At 36.8% G+C, this 19,743-nt stretch overlaps 1 protein-coding gene across 5 annotated transcripts in view; it reads left to right on the top strand.

The window, feature by feature from the left end:
* SLC4A10 (solute carrier family 4 member 10) overlaps positions 1-19,743 on the top strand; it is a 146,884-nt gene that overhangs the window by 80,970 nt on the left and 46,171 nt on the right. For all 5 annotated transcript variants that reach the window (XM_058809717.1, XM_058809716.1, XM_058809715.1 and 2 more), the window contains exons 5-6: positions 2,212-2,372; positions 10,684-10,872. In XM_058809717.1, coding sequence (XP_058665700.1) covers positions 2,212-2,372; positions 10,684-10,872 — 350 coding nt within the window. The remainder of the gene's footprint in view (positions 1-2,211; positions 2,373-10,683; positions 10,873-19,743) is intronic.

Below are 19,743 nucleotides of genomic sequence, written 5' to 3'. Positions count from 1 at the left end.
TGCACCAATGGGTAAGCTTTAATGTCTGACAATACAAACTCTAATTAAAGCTGTTTTCATGATTTAGACTTCTCTGTGTCCCTGGTATGTTACAAGCTCTGATAGTAAGCCTGCCTCTGTCCAGTCACCTGTCTTAGATTTTTAAGAACATGCTTGTCTTTTATTGCTCTTTTAAAATCTATTTACAGCTGGTCAGTAGATTTAAATTAGGAAATATCAAGGACAGACTGTAGCAGCATAATCAGATAAGCAATGTTGAAGACTGATTTAAATGAACAAAAGGTAATGACAGTATGAGGTTTCTGATGATATTTTGTCAAACTCAATGCTTGGATAATTTTTTTTAGACTATAGGAAACATGGGTTTTAATCTTTTTTCTGAATCAGCATAAAAGATATAACAAGCTAAGCACAAATAATAAGATATGTAATAACACTATTAATAATTCATAGTAACAGAAATAATTAAGAATACTCAAGCATAAAGATCTTATAAATCTCCTAAAGAGATTAGAAACATGCACGGAAATGGAGGTATGAGAAGAGAAAAAGGTAGGTATTTTGCAGTCTTGGTACACAATAGTTTAAACCAGACAATAAATGTACCATATTCGTGGTGCTGTAGGAACAAATAGGTATTGCACATTTTTCAACTTGGAAACAAGAGTGCCATTAATAAGATAGGAGCAGCCTCTTCTTAGGGAGTTCAAGTGTAAGTGCAAAATGAAAAAAAATTTAAGAACTAGTTTTTCTTCTCACACGCTTCTTCCCTGAGTTGTTGTAGGCCTTCCTTTAATAGTATAGCTTTGAATTTGATGGGGAGAAGTGTGTTAAATTGTGTTTGATGTCCCTTTGGACATGGATTTGAAAATTTATTTGGAAAATCTCATTTGCATATGCAAATTCGATTTCATGGTTTGGCTTTGTGGAAGCAAATTTTTGTGCTGTGTCCTCCTTGCTGCTTCTCTGGAGGAATGCAAAGGTGAAGGGGATGGGCTGAGAAGAGAAAACAGAATACAGCAAAGGGAGAGGGGAACAGGTCTGATGAAGAGCAAAGAGTTCTCATGGGCAAAGACCAAGTACAGAAACTGGCTGGTTTCCTCACAGAGGAAATGGAGGGAAAATATTTCGATACAAAGAGGAGGAGAGGGCTAGACATAGGAGACTGGAGATTTTGAAGGACCCAAGGAGTTGAGGCAAATTGTCTCTATAAATAATGAGAGGCTGATTTGAAGGCAGCTGGGACAGTTCCTTCAGGATGGGAGCAGGTATGCTGCTGATGAGTGGGTCAGTGAAGCGATGGCTGCTTGCAGGGTGGCAGCAAAAGGGGAAGAACTTGGTACACAAGGACTGAAAGGAGAAAAGTGTCTAAAATGTGGGTATACTTGGGTATTTTACAAGTAGGAGCAGATCATGTGTGGCCCAGGAACAGAGGAGGACAGCTGTGATAGCTGCTTTGCTGGGCTGTGAGGCTTAGTAAAACTGGAAATTCCTCAGCCTTAAAGGTTAAGGCTTTACATTTCCCTGCTGCCTGGAAATGTGTGAAGAAGCTGTCCAGGTGTGAGGCTCTGCTTGGCTGCTCTGCTGCCATGTCCATATAAAAGAGCTGAGAGCTGTGGAGTCAAGCAGTACAGGCATGTGCTGTGCCTGCAGCTGTCCAAACCTTGCTAGGCTGGCAGGTTGCAGGGCCCCACACAGCAGCATCCCTGTGTGACTTCTCAGATGTTTGTTTGTTTGTTTAATATTCTTTTAACATTTTCAGTGCAATATTTATCAGTAGGGAATTCAGTCTCAAGCAAGTTCGTCTGGCTGGATGGTAACAAAAGACTTGAGATCCTTTCATGCCAGTTTCTTATATCCTTTTACGTTTTTGAGGTTTCTCTAGACTCCTTTCCACACAACTTGTTATTCTATCACAGAAATATCATTGTAAGCCAAAGAATTAGTCAAAGTTCTTGTAGAGTACAAAGATAATTGCTTAATATATTTATCTCTTCATCTCTGTGGTCAGAACTTAACCTCAAAAATGATATAATGCAGCATTATTAAAGAAGTAGACAATGGAAGTTTCTCATATTTCCTAAAAGGGAAGAATAAAGTGAAATCTAAAGACATGCTTAACGTCTTTGTCTGTACTTTCAGCATTCATAGAAATAATTAATTTTTCATTTCTTATGCACAATGGAGTTATAAAATTGATTGTTTGTATAGGTGGTTGAAGTTTGAAGAAGATGTAGAGGATGGTGGAGAGAGGTGGAGCAAGCCCTACGTTGCCACACTGTCACTTCACAGCTTGTTTGAGCTGAGGAGCTGCATCCTGAATGGCACAGTTCTTTTGGACATGAGAGCTAACTCCATAGAGGAAATTGCAGGTATGTGTCAATGTTTCATTTATTGGTTATAAAAATTATTTAATAAAAATGAAATGCTTACCAAGAAAGTTGTTGCATAATAATCAATTCAGTTTAGAATTGATTATCGGAAGTGTTTTTCTCAATTTACTAGAAAAGAAACTCATATCTGGCACAGTTAATAAATATTCTATTTATATTTTTTATGTGGAATCTGTTGCTTTAAGAATCAATTTTTGAATAAAGAAGAGAATTAAAACGGAAGAAAGAGGGTAGTTTGGTTAGATTTAATTAGAGCTGGCATGTTCTCTGCTCCTGCCATGCTCCTCAAGTGAATGAGGCGTGTGCTAACTTTCACAAACTTAATCTACTGCTATGCTAATTACAGGCAATCTAGCTTAAAAAACCCCAAAACATAGGGAAGTATTTATTGCAATTAAATTACATGAAAACAGATATGTCTCTGACTTGAGAATGAAATCAGGAGTAATGATAGAGTGTATGATTTTAAAAGAAATTTTAGGTACAATTAACTTAAGATAAACTTGAGTGCATTTTTTCCAATAGAAGTTAATTTGGTAGCTGCAGTTCTAGAGCTTGTGGGAGCTTCTGAGCAAAACAAAACAAATGGATGAGTCTTCTCTCCCAAAAGTATAAGTGAGATTGAGATTAAATGCCATTTCCTGCTTTCCTGGTGTTTTCCTGACTGTAACTAGTCTAGGAAATATACAAAGAACAACGCAATAACATTTTCTAACACTCAAGATTATCAAGAAAACTGCTTTGTGAATGATATATAAATGTCCTATATAAATTTAATTTTACTTATTTTAATTGTAGGGGAGATATTGTTTGGTGGGCTGTATTTAACAGTGGAATTAAAGTTGGTTCAGATTGTGGTAACTGCTTTTTGTATTTACTTTTCCCAAATTGTTTATGTCAAACTGATGCAAGATATTATTAATATAAATCTGCAGAAACTTGTGTTCCTGCTCTGTGCCAAGATCTGATTCTTCCATGACTCATAGTCTGAATTAGATCTTCAAAATTTGTCATCATGAGAGATAAGCATGAAGAATAAAAAGCAGCCCATTTGAAAGAACAAAGGTGTCTATCAGTATGTTGCTTTATTATTTATTTATACATAATTAAGGAGTATTTTGGTCAGCTGCTTAACATTCTTGTATCATTTCTTTGCTTAAATAGTGCACTGGGTTTTTCAATCTTGAGCTTTACATTCTTAATCCAGAAACCACTCAACTTAGTCTATAGTCAGCTAAGAAAGCCCTTCCAGAATTATTTCTTTTAGTAGGTAAAAAAGTAAGGATGAATGCAAAAAATCCCCAACTTCAGGGAGCATCCTTTTTCCCCCTGTTTTTGAAAAATACAGTAGATTTTCCAATATAGTGAGACCCCAATTAATTACTGTTTATATTCTAAGAATTTAGTTATAGTGATTTGCTTTCAGTTAATATGGCCAAGGATTTGAGCATTTGTGATGCTAATCTTGGAACTCACCACAGATTTAAGTTGTTCTTCAGCAGAGAATTTGGGGAGTTACCCTCACGCTATTGTAAGTCAGCCCTAGTTGTGGCTTATCCTGGTTTGTTGATTAGGAAAACCTATTCTGAGAAGAGGCTTTAGGATGATTTTCATTAAATGAAATGTACCATTTTTATTTAAAAAGTGTCTGTTGTTGTGGCAGATTTGGGTGCATTTTATTTGTTGTTTTATTTGCTTGAAGTGGTAGGCATCCCTTTCTGATAAGGTGACCTGACACATGATAAGGTTTGCATGAGTTGTGCTTGGTCTTCAAGAGAAGATTATGTTTTTCCTCCTTTGCAGATTCAATAAGCAACGAACTATTCTTTTTTAAAAAAGCTTTGCAGCAGGTGCTTCAGGCAAGTGAATCATTCTGTAAATTACTTGCATTCTGTCAGGTTTCTTTGAAGACATTTAATTTTTTTTGTGTTTTCTCCAGAAATAAAGTTGCTGCTCTCGTTGCTTTTCTCTGTTGTTATTATTTGTGCAAATATTTTCTCTGTTATTATTATTTTCTTTGTTAATATTATTTGCAGCAATGTTATTCAGCTTTTCTTCAATCAAGTCCCTTTGGAATTTGTTACTTTACTGCTATGTGTGTAATTCCTGGTCTCCAGTGATTAGACAATGTTACCTAGAGTCAGTAGGCAGCACTGCAAGAAGGAAAGACAGATAGTAGTGGTGATAAGCACACCAGCAGGGCCTGTGTGCTGGTTATCTTAGAAATATGACAATTCCAAATAATATGGCAGGGAGCACTTTTTACTTGAAAGTGACTGCTGGACCTGAAGATTAGGCAGGACTGGTATGTCTCAGTGTGTTGTTTTTGCATCATGGAAGTGATGTCACACTCAGGAAATCCTTTGTTGTCTGTTCCAGTCAGTTGCTATTCCCCGTTAGAATCCTTATCTTGTGCTATAGAAGGCAAATGCTGTTTTCACCAGGAACTGTTATGTATTCCATTTGTATCTGACAGTCCTGATGCTTTAGAACTTGAAGAAATGGCTGCTCTCACCTGTTGGCTTCAATTTTTTTTTCAATATTCAGGTCTTGCTAATTGCCTGGCCAGCCATCCTCATGCCAGGCTTGTCCAGCAGTCCTGGTGATCACTTTTGGTTTTGGTTCCCTGTTACTGTGTATGCCACCTTTAGAAGAGTTTGTGAAAACAGGTTATGCCCTATGGCTTTAAGGGTACTCCTGAATTAAATTTATTCATGTGCTTCTGATTCATAGTTTAATGTTTTGGTTTTTTAATGCAATCTTTTGATAATTTTACTGCATTGCTATAATGCATCATGTTTTGAGAACAAATACATTATTTGTGCACATGTACTTTCTTCTTGCCTTTGTTAGCAAGAAATGTGTGCTGTTTATTTATTGGTGATGTCTTGCTATCTGGGCTATATTCCAATATCAAATTACATTGCTATTAATGCAGTGCCAGTCTTCATATCCTTGAAAGAGATGTACTTAAACTTTATTGCTAAATTGAGACTAAGAATTCCTATTTGTTTTAGTCAAGGCTTTTAATCTATAAACACTTACTCACTAATGCATTAAACTCTTAGCACTTAGCCCTTGAGAATTTCTATTATTTAAGTCTGTATTTTAAGACATTAATGGGCTTGTGGTAAAATGTGTGGTACAGATGAAAGCCACCTTTTGTAGTGGTTGCATGGTTTCCAGAACTATGTATTTTTTATTTTATCTCTAGAAACAATGACAGTTCTGCATAAAAATATTTTGGCACTGTTTATGTGGTGAGAATTTTAAAATCATCCTGTATTCCAACATGTCCATTCTCTATTAGATCTTTTTCATTCCAGCTGTCATATTTAAAAATTACTTCATCTACAATATTGTATATTTCTTTGGACAGGCACACAATTTTCCTTGTTGCAAAAGAGCTTATTCATACCTACTATGCTGAATTCACTGACAGCATCTTATTATAATAGAGACTTCTGAGATGAATTTCCAACACTTTCATCATACATCAGAACAGCATGTTTGTTCCTGAATTTCTGAAATTGTTCTTAATTTTTGTAAGATGGATTTTGCTTGTCTTGCAAAGAGCTCAGTTCCTCTGCTGAACTTTATCCTGTTTAAAAATGCAATTTCTATTGCACATATTTTGGGGGAGTTATTACTGTTTCTAATATGTGATGTTATTTTTTCATATGTCTTTGCAGTGACTCCTGAATCAGTAAGTTAGCACTCCATGCACAAGGAATTCCTCTGAACATTATGTAGTAATATTTTATCGATCATTTCTGTATAGAACATATGCTAAAAGGAAGTCTGAAAAATCTATGTAATCAAAACAGTTTATTTTGGAACTTGTCTCTTGAGGATGTATTTGCCAGAATCTGGCGGTACCATTAGAGAGCAGCTTCACTGTGTTGTTCAAGTTGGCAGATGAAAATGTTCTCTTTTGATATTTTCGTTTAGTTCCTTTGAAACCATGTAGATTCTCAGATTACCATCTGGTTTTTTGATTATAACCACTGAATGAACCCAAAAGGTTCCTCTATTTAACATATGATGCCATTTTCTGTTGTTTGGTTCAAAAACTATTCAGTCCAGCCTTTAATGGCAATACTTTCTTTACAGCATGAGCCACAGAACTTGCACATTCTTGCAGTTGTGCAGACTGTTCTGTGAACAAATGTCAAACCTTGTCAAATACAAACTGTGGCCTCACAGTGGAGCTTTGGCGACTTGCACATATTTGAAATATTCTCATTTATTTTAAATGGTTTAATTGTAATAATGGTTTCTTTTTAAAATTAAGTTTGAAATCTACCCTTCCTTTCCAATCCCAAGATCTGTTTTTTCCGAAGCAGTCTTTTGTCTGTTCCCTATGATTGAATTTTCAATCTGTGTAACAGCTTAATCTTGTGATTGAGGTCACCAGACTCTGTGCTCAGCAACTCAGGGCATTACATCCCAAGTGTGCAATTTTATTGATTTCAGTAATATCATGTTAAGCTTTCAATCTGAACAAGTCTTCTTTTACCTTTGTTTGCTTTAAGCTATATTACTCCATAATAACCACAAATTTAACTGGCTCAAGTTGAGATTTTACTTCACTGGAGCCTTTTGTTTCATCTGCAGCACTCACACTGTGTTATGTTTCTGACAGTGCTTTTATGGTACATTTAACTTTTATTACAAACACTGTAATAAAGCGTGGGATTGCCTGTGAGTAATCTGCTTCTCTGTTTGACCCTACACCTGTCTTTTGTTCAGCTTTCACCTTCTCACTTACCCAGGTTCCTGCATTTCTTTGCTTTATTTTCAGCTTAGCATGTGGTAATAACCTCTGCAGAGAAACTGTCAGGTTTTGTTCCTTTGGCTGTGGGTAAATTGTAGATATTCCAACTTCTAAGTAGCACTGTCTTTTTGTGTGGTTGTTTTGTGTTTTCCCATGTTAGCCACAACTGTAGGAATCCTTTTAGATTGCACAAGCCAATCTCTGCTTGCAAAATTTATTTTTTATGAGGCATTCACTGTGCCTGCAGTTCTGAACTGCAAGCTGGGAATTTTGGCCTCGTCTCTGCAATTTACGGTTTTGTGAAATACTTGCTCTTGTTCCTCAGTAAAATTACACACTGTTATTTTAAAAAGCAGACATTTTTTGTTCTTTCTTTCCTTTTCAAGTATTACAGACTTGAGTATTTGAACCAAATAATTTCAGGTAAAGCTGGAAATAGAATCTGTGTCTTGAAGCATTGGAGTGCTCTGCCCTGTTGTATGAGCTGCTAAATCTGCCAGCTTAGATAGCTTGTTTATAATCACCATTGTAAATGATGTAAATGGGTCTTGGTTCACAAGTGCAGCCCAGGAACCCTAATTGCTGGGTTTATATTGCTCCTTCTGCCTGACTCACTAGGGAAGGATATATTTGTGTTCCTGTTTAGAGACCCATGAAGATAAAGGACCATGTTCCACCTGATTGTCTTCCATAAAGTGATGAATTGGGTTTGCTTGGTTTCTTCTTCCCTGTCTTTCAGGGCAACAACCACAAGCCAGAAAAACTTTGGCTTTTAAATTAGGCTTTGTAGTCAGCTATCACTGCAATCACGATGCACACAAAAGCCTGTGTGTTTTATATTTTGTCACTGATCTCTCATTTTGTCCTACAACTGCGTAGTTACAAAATTTGGAAGTCTGAATACCAGCACCCCCACTGGTATACACTGAATTAAGTTTCTGCTATAAACTGTCAGTGCTAACCTACATCAGGAGAATATGAGCCCAGTAATTTCTTTTAGGATTTCACAGGTATTTTGATAGAAATACAGAATGTTTTCTATAAATTTATTCTGTGTTTCATCTGAGCATTCTGTGCTCATTGCACATGAGGTGATGAGCACTGTGAACCGGGTGCAGTGGGGAGTGAGCTGTCACCACATTTGAGGCCTCCTTATTGTCCATTTTCCTGGACCTGTGGGGGCTCCGTGTGGGTCAGGCCACGTGTGTGTCTACAAAGCTGCAGAGTGTGACAGACACCTCCAGAGTGAGTGGAAGCAGCCAGCCTGCTTTTGCATCCTTGCTGCTCTAGAGGTGGCACAGATGGAATTTCCTCTGCTGGGCCACACATGAGCCACGCTGCATTTGAGCTGATACAAATTGTCTGCACCCCAGTGCTGTAATTCACAGCCTGGGTAAATTGTTCACAGGTGGTGATGAGTTATAGTTCAGTTACTGTAATAGCTTGTTAAAGTACTCACATTGCTCACATTTACTCACAAAATTAATTTTATACAGATGATATATTTTAACTGAATATGAATGGAAAAAACATTCTTGAAATACATGAAACCCCAAGTTTCTTTGAATTCTTTAATGACCAGGTCAGGGAGAATATCAGTCTTTAACAGCTTGAGAATAATATTTCATGGTTCCAGTATCAACCAAGATTCCTTACTGAAGAAAAATCCTATTTTTACTTGATGTCAACAAGTACACTGTCACACTGTCACACTGCAGTGTGACCATTTTACAGAATGGGTAATACCGTGCTGCTGGATATTCCACAGGTTCCACATCCTTCTGAAAGCTTCATATGGTAGTGAAGTATCCTTGAAAAATGGAATGGTTAGCTGTGTCTCTGGCTACAAGGGGTCTGTGCAGAATTTAAAAGGGCATTCAAGACTAAAATTCTTTAAAACAAAGATTCTTTTCTCCTTTTTTCATATGGAGTGTGAAGAAAGGGCTGCCTGTTCTAGATACAAAAGTGAAGACCAGGGCTTTGGAAATATGTACAGCTTCAACTGATGTGACCATGTAGGCTCTTCTACTTACAGGATTAAGTGATTACAGTCTATTTTGAAAATTAAATGTTTAAAATGTTCCTTTTGACCATTTAATGTTGGAATTTAACCATGCTGCTCTTGTTTTCAAGACAATCTTTTCAATTAAGGGTGTTACTGATGTTGCAGGGGCCTGGGCTTTTAAAAAATATTTTGAGAAGCTTGAGAAAAAACTGAAAAGGAGTCCCATAATAATAGGGGTGGATGGACACAATCTTTCTTATTCCAGCTCACATCTATATAGGGCTTGGAAAAAAAGGGTCAAAATACAGCAATCTGTCAGAAATTTGACTGTATTTAAGCTCCTGCAGCGACTTCTGCAACTGTTAATGTCTGTGTTAAAAAAATGACAGCTGGAGGGAAATACCAAGGCAAGAAAGCACATCTTCACTCTTTCAAAAGCTGAATGCATCTTCCCTTATTACATGTGGCAGCAGTGCTACAGTAAAAGGGAAGTCATTGTAAAAACCCAAAAAAATCTAGGTGAGCCACTTTCTTCTTTCTGGCAGGAAATAAAAATGGTTAGTCACCACACTGGCACCAACCCTGTGGCTTTTGTGGCTGTTAAGAAGCCTAGCAGAGCACCCTAAGGAAAGGAAGAGGATAGGGATTTGATTTTCTTTTTCCTGTAATTTTCCCTCCTAAATGGATAATCTTAAATATTGAGATCATCCTCAGCAGTTAATATATTTTAATATTTTATTTGAAATATACTGTTACTCCAGGAATGACACCATACAAGTAGAGTTGCACTTATCTGTAAGCAAATAGTGTTGAATATGAATATAAAAAACTATTTTCTGCTGGTCCACTGCAAAAATGGTTGCAATTTCTTAGCAGGGGGTTCAGTTTCACTCTCACCTGCTCGAAATTATCCTCTTGCAGTAACATGTACATCTGGCAGTAGAAATAGATTCTATTTGGTATTGATAAATAATGCAGCAATTTTTCTGTGTTGTCTTACCTGGACTTTCTTTGCATTGTACTGGAGGTATTGTAATTATAGCTACAAGAAAGAAAGACTGTGATCTCCTGTGGTAAGTACAAAGGGAATAAAAAAAAATGTTTTCTCACAGCCAGTCCTTTGTAGGAAATAGAATAGGGGTTATTTGAAAAAAAAAAAAGACATCTAATCCGCATCATAACCCTGAATTTAAATATATTATACCTAAGAGTGCTTAGGAACTGACTTCAATGACATTGCATAGGTGACCTTAATTTGTGAACAGCATAATTTTTTGAGGATTTTAAAATATAAATAACATCTTTTTGTCCCTGCCCTTCCTCTGTCTCTCTCCCCCTGAAAGTGAAACACTTATAGATAAAACTTCCATTAAATTCTGTTGCATTAAAGGAACTGGTGCACTTCATTTGTAATCCTATAGGATACTAATCATTATTATTATTGCAATTTAAGAGACAAATTGTTTCCTCTTTCCCCTCTTTTATTATGTTTGTGTATGTATTTTCAGATATGATTCTGGACCAGCAGGTGGGTTCTGGGCAGCTCAGTGAGGATGTTCGTCACAGAGTGCATGAGGCATTGCTGAAACAGCATCACCACCAGAACCAGAAGAAGCTGAGCAACAGGATCCCAATTGTAAGATCCTTTGCTGATATTGGAAAGAAGCAGTCTGAGCCCCATTCCATGGATAAAAATGGTAATGCTTTATTTTGCATTTTGAGCCTTCAGTAGCATCTGCCTGTTTGGTATTGCATGTGCTTTGTACCCACAGGTTAACAGTGATTCTGCTCTGAAAACTACTCTGTAAAAATGGTCCTTTTTGCATGAGAGTGGCTCCTCTTATGCATTCACAAATACACCTGGTCAAATTTGAAATCTGGCTACCTTGCACAACTCAGGGCTGGGCAGAGCTATTCAAGGGGACTCGCTGAGGTGTTGGAAGCTGTGCTGGGTGTCCTGGGTGGCTGGCATGGGGTGTTGTTTCCAGTGCAGCTTTAGGTGTCCTGTGCAATTTGTCAGACTGAGCTTGAGCATCTTTGCACAGGGTTGTTCTGAGCTGTGGACAGGCTCCATCAGTGCCAGGAATGTGGTAGGACTATTTTTGACTTCTGTTGACTAGCCAGGACCTATTTATTTAAAATGTGGTGGATTGCTTAAATAGTTTCTAAGTCTACAACAATGTATGCATTAGCTAGGACTCAACTGCTGCTTCAGATTTTATAGGTGAGTTTGAGGGCTTGAAAAATGAGGCAAACATTTCAAGATAACACTGTTGGAGAGATGTCACAAAAGCTGTACCTTGTTCTTTCAAAAAATCCCTTTTGGGAAAATCAGGATAATGCAAATGAGAAATGTTTGCAGAATGGCTCTAGAGTAAAGTGTTGGCATAACTTTTTTTCCCCTTGCTTTTACAGAAGACCTTACAAGGTGTATTATTGTTATAGGTCATCATAATGAAAGATAATTTCTTATTTCTCCTGCCTTATTTGCATAAACAAAGATCTGTGTTAAGAAATTTGCAGCTAAATTTTGCAAATATTTTTCAGTTAACTCTTATTCCAGAAATCAGCTGTAGTAAAATCCTGGTCCCTTCTGCTGTCACTCTGTTTCAGAGCCCTATGAGCTCCCCATCACCTTGGGAAACAGGGAGCGAGGAAACAGCCATAGCACAGGGAAGGTCAGGATTGCAAGAGGAATCTGTGTGCTCTGAGGCACAGGACAGAAGGCAAAGAGCAGTTGTATGGCTGATTTGGGAAGATGGGCCTGCTTATATATAATAAAGGTTAACTTGATTTCAAGGAAGAAGGTTTTTTTCAATCATTGCCATATAAAGTTTTAAGAAATCTAAATCTAGTTGCTTCCCTGGGGAAGATTCTAGACCTAAAAGGCAACATATAATTTCATTTGATGAGGATATGAAATCGAAACCTTAATTGTGGCAAAGTGTCACTCTAAGAGTGAGGAAAAAATTAGTATTTACTAAGATGTGTGTGATCATGCATACAGATGCACAAGAGTAAATGTAAATAGGATGATTGTCCACCCTTTTTAAGGCAACTTTCCTGTTGATTTATACAGCTTTTGCTGATGACTTTAAACAAATATCCAGGAGACACTAGAGAAAGTTAATGATATAATGATCCTGTACTTAATTTCCACAGGATGTAAGATGGCAGCTTGCATTCCATTAAGCTTTTTGCTCTACATCTTATGTAATAAATAGACATTAGTTGCTTCAAGAAGAACCCTCAGGGCAAGCTGTGAAATTATCATAAGCTCAATTTTGGTAACTTTATGTGTGTGTGAGTGGAACTGATGCAGTAATTCACTTCAGAAACATCTTGCTTTTGCCTAAGTTTCTTCTGGCAAACTTCCTAGCTCTTTCTAAATTCCCCCCAAAAATAAATTCTCATCAGGATAGCTTCTAAGTCCATATTAAACACACTAATTTTATATACTCAGTGGTTAAGTGATTCTCTTAAGTAGGAAGACATTCTTACAGTTTTTCTTTTGTTTGTCCCTATTTTGCAAGATGAAAAAATGCCAAATGTATTGTTCATTTGCTTGTGTAGAAATGTCTCAGAGTGCTCTGACCTCTGTTAAAAAAATCTTGGTCACTTTTACTGTGTTAAGTTAAAATAAGTGTACCAATAGACATAATAGAAATTATATATGTTTGTAAAAAATATAATAACCTATAGAGATTCAATAATTTTCAGGAAGCTTATGTGAAAGTATATCAGATTTCTATCTAAATTACATTGAAAAATCCTAAGTATGAACTTTTTGGACAGAGATTTTTAAAAATCAGTTTGTGGCATTGTTCTGCTTGCATCCTTTAAGTGCTAATGCACATTTGGCTCTCTCCTGCATTGACCAGGAGCTTTGGAAGGGACACTTGTTTGTTCCTGCTGAAATGAGACGTGGGAACTTGGACACTTTCTGCACAAAAGGAAGTTGCCTCTTTGTTTAAATTTGGGGTTAGTGTTAGACAGTTGAGCTGGAAAAAAACCTTAGCAGTTTGTTGATTGTTAAAAAGGTGATTCAGAGCCCCAAGTCCCTGATCTGTGGGTTATGTGGTACAGCTGAGGATTCAAACTCCCTTCTTTGTCCAAGTCCTTGACAATACTATCTTATCAATGTGTCAATTTTCAGATGTTCAAGAGCAAAGTCTGAAAATGAATACATAAATTAATTCAATATATGGCAGCACTACTGACAGGCCATTGTGATGTCTTTGCTGGAAGATAGTTGTACATATGTTCTCCCTCCATTTTTCTTTGTTTATGAATCTGTCAGACCATCTAATTAATTTGCTTTGTATTTAGTAGCATTATCTTTTGTTTACAATGGCTTTTCTTCACATCCTCTGCAGGGCTAAGATGTCAGGGTGCTATGGATTTACCATGCATTTATAATGCTGCCATGCTGTGTTTAACTTTCACTTTTCATTAGGCATCAAAACTGTGAGAATTAAAAGCCTGCTTTTGATGTTCCAATAAAAAACGACAGTCAAATTTGGCATAAGAGCAGAAAAAATGATTTTTTTTAATGGGCTAATTTGACACCAAATACCCAAAATAGAGGGTGGCAAGTGATTTTAGCATAAATACTATAAAAGACAGGTAAAAAATTTGAAAATTTTCATTGGTAAATCATCTTTAGAAAGTTTGCTTCATAAATCAATTTAACCTATTTTTATTGAGATGAGTAGGTTTCACGCTCTGATACCTCAGAGCTGTGTTTGTAAATTCCTATGACGTGAGCCTAAAAAGCCAAAGACAACTGCCAATGTATGACGCCTCTCTGTTTTATAGGAATGCTAAAATAATTTCATAAGCCTCTCCCCTTTTATAAAAGGGGTTCTGAAATTCAGAGTTTAAGCATGTGTGGCACGAAAAAATAACTTATTCTGTGAAAATGTAGTTAGGAAAAGAAGTTTTCATCATATAAAAATTTAAAAGTTTTGACTGGCTATTTAACTTTTAGTCTAGGGACATGTATATTTTATTAATTAAAAAATATATATATTTATAATTAAATCTAACAGACATTATACTGGTTAAAGCCCTAGAAGAAGGAACTCTGGAGAGGAGTATGACAGGCTAAGTTACTTTTATTTTCATGCACCTTGCTGAAGTGTTCCTTACCCACAATAACATGATCTTATGCCTGTTTTCTGTTCCATACTTATGCCATTTATAAGAGTTTCTTCTCCCATGACATCAGAGCAGGCACATTATTAGTGTAAAAATTGGGTTACACCACATGTCACGTCTGATTCTGAGAAATTCTGAAATTCCAAGCAGACCTTTATTGGTATTCCAAAGAGCTCGAAGGAAGCAATGGCATATTAAATTTGGACTCTCTGGAGTTAATAGCATGAGCTGCTGAAACTGTTCATTTTGACATGTTCTGTTTTAAACCTTTTCCCAGTTATTTCAGTTGGTACGATGGGCTGGTTTGGACTTCATTGTTTTGTGGCAGTATGAGCACAAGCAGAGGGATTGGAGCCTATGCTTGTCCTAATTTAGGATAGCATCCTTCAGCATTCTGGAAAGTCAAAATTCTCAGTTATGTTATGCTGTTAGTTACCTTCTTCAGTTTCCCAATTCTTTCTGAAGATCAGTTCAAGGATTTATGTCATAACTCAGAGTGAGCTTACAGCATGTGAACCTCCCATGTCAATACTGTCAAGTGGAGAAAGCTGGATATGAGCTGGAGCCCCATGAAGAGGGTGGGGAGGCATTCCTAAATATATGACCATGCACTTTGATTTTGTGAGTAAATCACAACCAATGCCATCAATATACTCACAAGTTTTCTGAAGTATTTGATCAGGATCAGGGAATTGCTTCAGCTTACCTTGAAGAGAAGACAAACTCAACGATAGTTAATTCTGCCTTAAGGTTGCTAATGCTGTATATCTTGTTTTAGATTCTTCTTAAATGTATATATTTTAATGAGGTTGTATTTTCCACAGGTTTTTATATTATTAAAATATAACTTGTATTTATGAACATTTTCATCTGATATTATTCTTTCTTTCTCTACATTTCCTTGTACCCATGATAAGATGTGTAATCTGTATGTATAAAACTGTATCATTCATCTTTGTATTTCTTTATTTTGCTCTGTCTTTGTTGTGTCTGTCTCTAACAGGCTCATCTCATCTCTGTACCTTCCTCATCTCCTATCCTTTGGGTTCTGTAAACTCCCTGAAGGTTCAGAGGTAGTATAAATACCTATTCTTGCTTGGGCTTCAGACCATTTCAAATGTACACCCATGTCTTCATATCAATTTCCTCTCAGCATGCAACTTCTTGCTATGATGATTTTAAAAAATACCTCAGGCCTTTGTCTGCAGCTGTGGCACACTGAAGAGAAGTTTGTGTGGAATTTGTTGTTTTGGTGGGGGGACAGTGCCATTTCTTTATTAAGTTCATTTTCTTGCATCAATTTATAAAACTGCAAATCACAGCATTTTAGTTATAATGCATGACTTCACGTGAATTATGCTTGAGATATTCAGGCCTAGCATTAGAAAAACAGCTAAAGTGACTTCTTCCTCATTCTCTTAAACTGTATACCATCAGTGAACACCAAATCTCCCTGTAGTTACAGAAGTACAATGGGAGTGACATGATTCCCCACTGATTAAAAATGTTCATCAGGAGGCCTAAATGCACACGCACAATTCAGCCTGCAGAGATGCTGTCACTGCTCTGTTATATAGAATTTTATCATATACTGAAGAAAACGTGCTGTTTTTTCAATCTTTGAGTTTTTACCCAGACAGTGTTGTCCATTTAGATTTAGAGAATTGGTGACTAATTCCAGTGAACAGTCTGGAGATTGAAGGAGTTTGAAAATGAGGATTTTTTTTTTTTTCTGAATGGTAGAAATATGCATGGTTTAGAAAAATAAGCAACTTCTTTTCTGATTTAGTTTTCTTTGATGTGTTGGTTGCATCCAATTTGTTTCCATTAACTGTGATTTGTGTCTGACTACATTGTTCTGCGTTTTTGTCATTGATGTTCTGGAGACATCTTGGATTTTGAATAACAACCACAATAAACAGTTAAATGTCTTAAGTTCTAAATTTTAGGGAGGAGGACTATGTTACATATGAGATTAATTTACTGAGATTATTTTTTTTTTAATTTGTCAGGACTGTCTCAAAAATGGCAAACTGTATCTACAAATGCAAACTTCCATTACTGTAACAAATGTGGACCTTATTTTGATTTATAAGTGGCTTGACTTTGCATGCAAGAGTGCTTTTTGTGTGAATTCTTGCTCTAGTCAAAGCTCTGGCAATTTCACATTATTTAAAAAAAGACATATTTTTTATATATGCAATTTTTTAAAACATGAATTTAAAACTGTGTTGATATTGACTTTTTATTACATAGGAAAGCTGTTACACCAATTACAGCATGATTTTATTTGTTATGTATTAAGTTCCTTTGTATGTACCTTGGATATTTCAATTATACCACATTGTGCATTTGATTCCTAAAACTGTGTGAATGGCTCTGATGAATTCTTGAAGAATGCAGCTCTTCATGTGCTTTATGTAGGTGGACTGCAGGAAAAATCCAGGCTTCAGCTTTATAGTGACTAAAAGTATTACATTGCACTCTAGAAGAACAAAATTCTGTATTTACCCCATACAGGGTGTAAATAACCATTTTGCTTGGAGTGTTGAAATGGAGCTGGTGAGGAGAGGGCAGCAAAGAGTGGAATGGTGAGGCTGTTGCTGCTCTTATTCCCTCTTGTAGGGAGTTGATGGTTTATGCCTTCACCATTTGTAGCAGCCTAAACCCCTTATTTTCAGCTCAAACAAAAGAAGTAGTAAACCATGACAAACATTTAAAATCTGGCTAGAGTTTGGGGTTACTTTGATTTTTTTTTTTTTTTTTTTTTTTTTTTTTTTTTTTTTTTTTTTGGTGGAAAGAGATTACCTGTTGTCTCTGCCTTGTATCTTTGATTGCTACTCAATACAGTAAAAAACCCAAACTTGTTGTTCCATGATCCAGAAAGCTGTCCGAAGTTGTAGAGCTATTTAAACATGTCTTTCTGCCTCAAGGTAAAACTTGTGTTCTTTCAGATTACTCCAGCATATGGGTAAATCAAAGTTTGAGGTCTTCTGTTGGCACAGAAAAAGAACATATGCTATTCTTAAAAACTTCACATACTTACTGGTGGTGGCTTTTTATTCCTTATATGTATATCTTTACATGTTTTTCTCCTAAAAGAAAGGTGGACCCAATGTTTAAAAGTCCTCTGGACTGTTATGCTGATTGCTTTTGACACCTCCAATTATGATGTTAAAACTTCAGTATTTAAACAAGTGATCCATGCTTTGACTCCTTTGTTGGTCAATATATTTTTCTCTGGCAGATATTTCTGCTCTCATTTTCTTGAATTTTTGGGTCCAGAAAAAAACAAGTGCAAATGCCTAATTAGCAAAGAAAGATGATGAACTACTATTTTGGTTACTTTCCTGTAGCTTCTTTCTAATGTAATATGTATATTAGTATAAGTAATTATTACAACTATTTCCCTTTTCATACATCCTTGGGTATAGACGAGTGTTTAAAAAGAAAAAAATGAAGAGTCAGCAGGTTTTCTATTACTACTAGATTTTAAGTTTTTAGGAGCGAGTTAAGACAGAAACTTTCCCTGAGTGCTTTATGCCCTCGCTGTGTGAATAAGGGGAAGGATTATTTTTGTCACATTAATAAAATCTCCAAAATAGATTAGAAATAAAATTTATATAATTTTTATATTAAGGATTTTAAATAGCTGTAATACTACAGGATGATTCCTGTGAAAATAATTCAAGGACTGCTAAATAAACAATACAGAAAAATAATTACAATGTGAAGTAGTGCCCTGGAATACATATTGTAAAGATGATGGCGTAACAATGATGGAACTCTGTTTTTCTTTCAGTTCTAATTAAAACAGACAAATTGAATGACTGTTTGTAAACACCTTGCATATGTAATAATTTCAGGCTTCTGTTTTGCAAAAGATTTCTCCTGTGACGTGTAGGAATTAATAGCTTCTTTTTATATTCCTTTAATTTACATTAATATGTGGATTTCTAAAATGAATCCTTTATTTTTTTATATGTAAATTTGAATCCTGACTTTATTTTTATTCTACTTGCTTACATTTACACGCTTGTCATGTCTGTTTGTCATTCTCTGTTTATTTCACTGTAGAGCTGAACAAAAGCCCTGATTTCTATTCTTATTTTGATCTGTCCTTGCCCTGAATCAGAGAGAAAAATGGAAGTACTTTCAGTTTAAAGATAGGATTTCTAGCAATATATTTTTAAACATTCTGTTAATGTACTACCTAATCAAAGTGCAATATCTGTCTGTGCTGCAAGGATGCACACATGAGTCTAAAACCTGTTTTATGTCATGGGAGATTTGTCTAGTGGAAAATGACATGTTGATTTTCATGAAAACCAGCATTTTCCTTGAGCAAGTGTTTCAGCTGGGAATTCATGACCAGACTCAGGGTTCCTGTATTGCTCAGCTGTGACAGAAACTGGATCCTTCAGCATTTGGCAGGGGCTGAGGGGCCCTTGCGAGTGTCTGGTCCTGCTCAGGCTGATCCTGCTCAGTGCTCGGTGTCCAGGCTGATCCTGCTCAGTGCCCGGTGTCCAGGCTGGGGCTGGATCCTGCTCAGTGCTCGGTGTCCAGGCTGGGGCTGGATCCTGCTCAGTGCTCGGTGTCCAGGCTGGGGCTGGATCCTGCTCAGTGCTCAGAGTCCAGGCTGATCCTGCTCAGTGCTCGGTGTCCAGGCTGAGGCCGGGGCCTGCTCAGTGCTCGGTGTCCAGGCTGAGGCCGGGGCCTGCCTGGCTGCAGGAGTGAGGGGCCACACTGTGGCTCCTGCATTGCCCAGACAATGTGCGGAGCTTAGGACTTCCTGACTGTCTTCATCTTCAAATATCATGAACATATGGTCTTTGTTACTGTGCAAGTTTAGGTTGATTTTTCACCAGAACCAATGTTTTCACATCATCATTTCTCAGTCATATGAGAGACTTTATTCGCTATGGAAACAAATATATGCTGGGCATGAGATGCTGACTCTGGGCCAGCTGGACTCTGTAGTTATTCCTGGGTATGTGTTAGGGCAGTAAGAGATAGTTGGCTCATATATTTGGTACTTTCTCTTGTACTTTATTGTGGTGCTCAGAGCTGTGTGTGGCTTCTGACATGCCAGAGAGGGAGAAAGAGTGAAGGCAAGCAGGGCATGGCCAGTGCCCCTGTGGGGTTTGTGCCCTGTGGGGTTTGTGCCAGCCCCACACCCTCGGTTTGTGCATGGTAGGCTCTGGCCACGTGCAGGGGCAATGTTGGCTTTAAGTAAAAATATGCTTCATTTGACATAGACTTGTTATTCGACTTTGTTTTTTCTTTTGGAGCTTTTTCTGGCAAAATTCTGTTTGCCAAAATACTTGCTCTTTGTTTCCACAAGACTGAGGTGTATTAAAACATTTCTCATCTTGAGAAATTTTTTAATACTTTTAAAAAAATATTTT

This window comes from Ammospiza caudacuta, chromosome 8 (genome assembly GCF_027887145.1).
Source record: "Ammospiza caudacuta isolate bAmmCau1 chromosome 8, bAmmCau1.pri, whole genome shotgun sequence".
Taxonomy (NCBI): Eukaryota; Metazoa; Chordata; class Aves; order Passeriformes; family Passerellidae; genus Ammospiza; species Ammospiza caudacuta.
The sequence above is the reverse complement of the archived record's forward strand: the minus strand, read 5'-3'. Positions and strand labels throughout refer to the sequence as shown.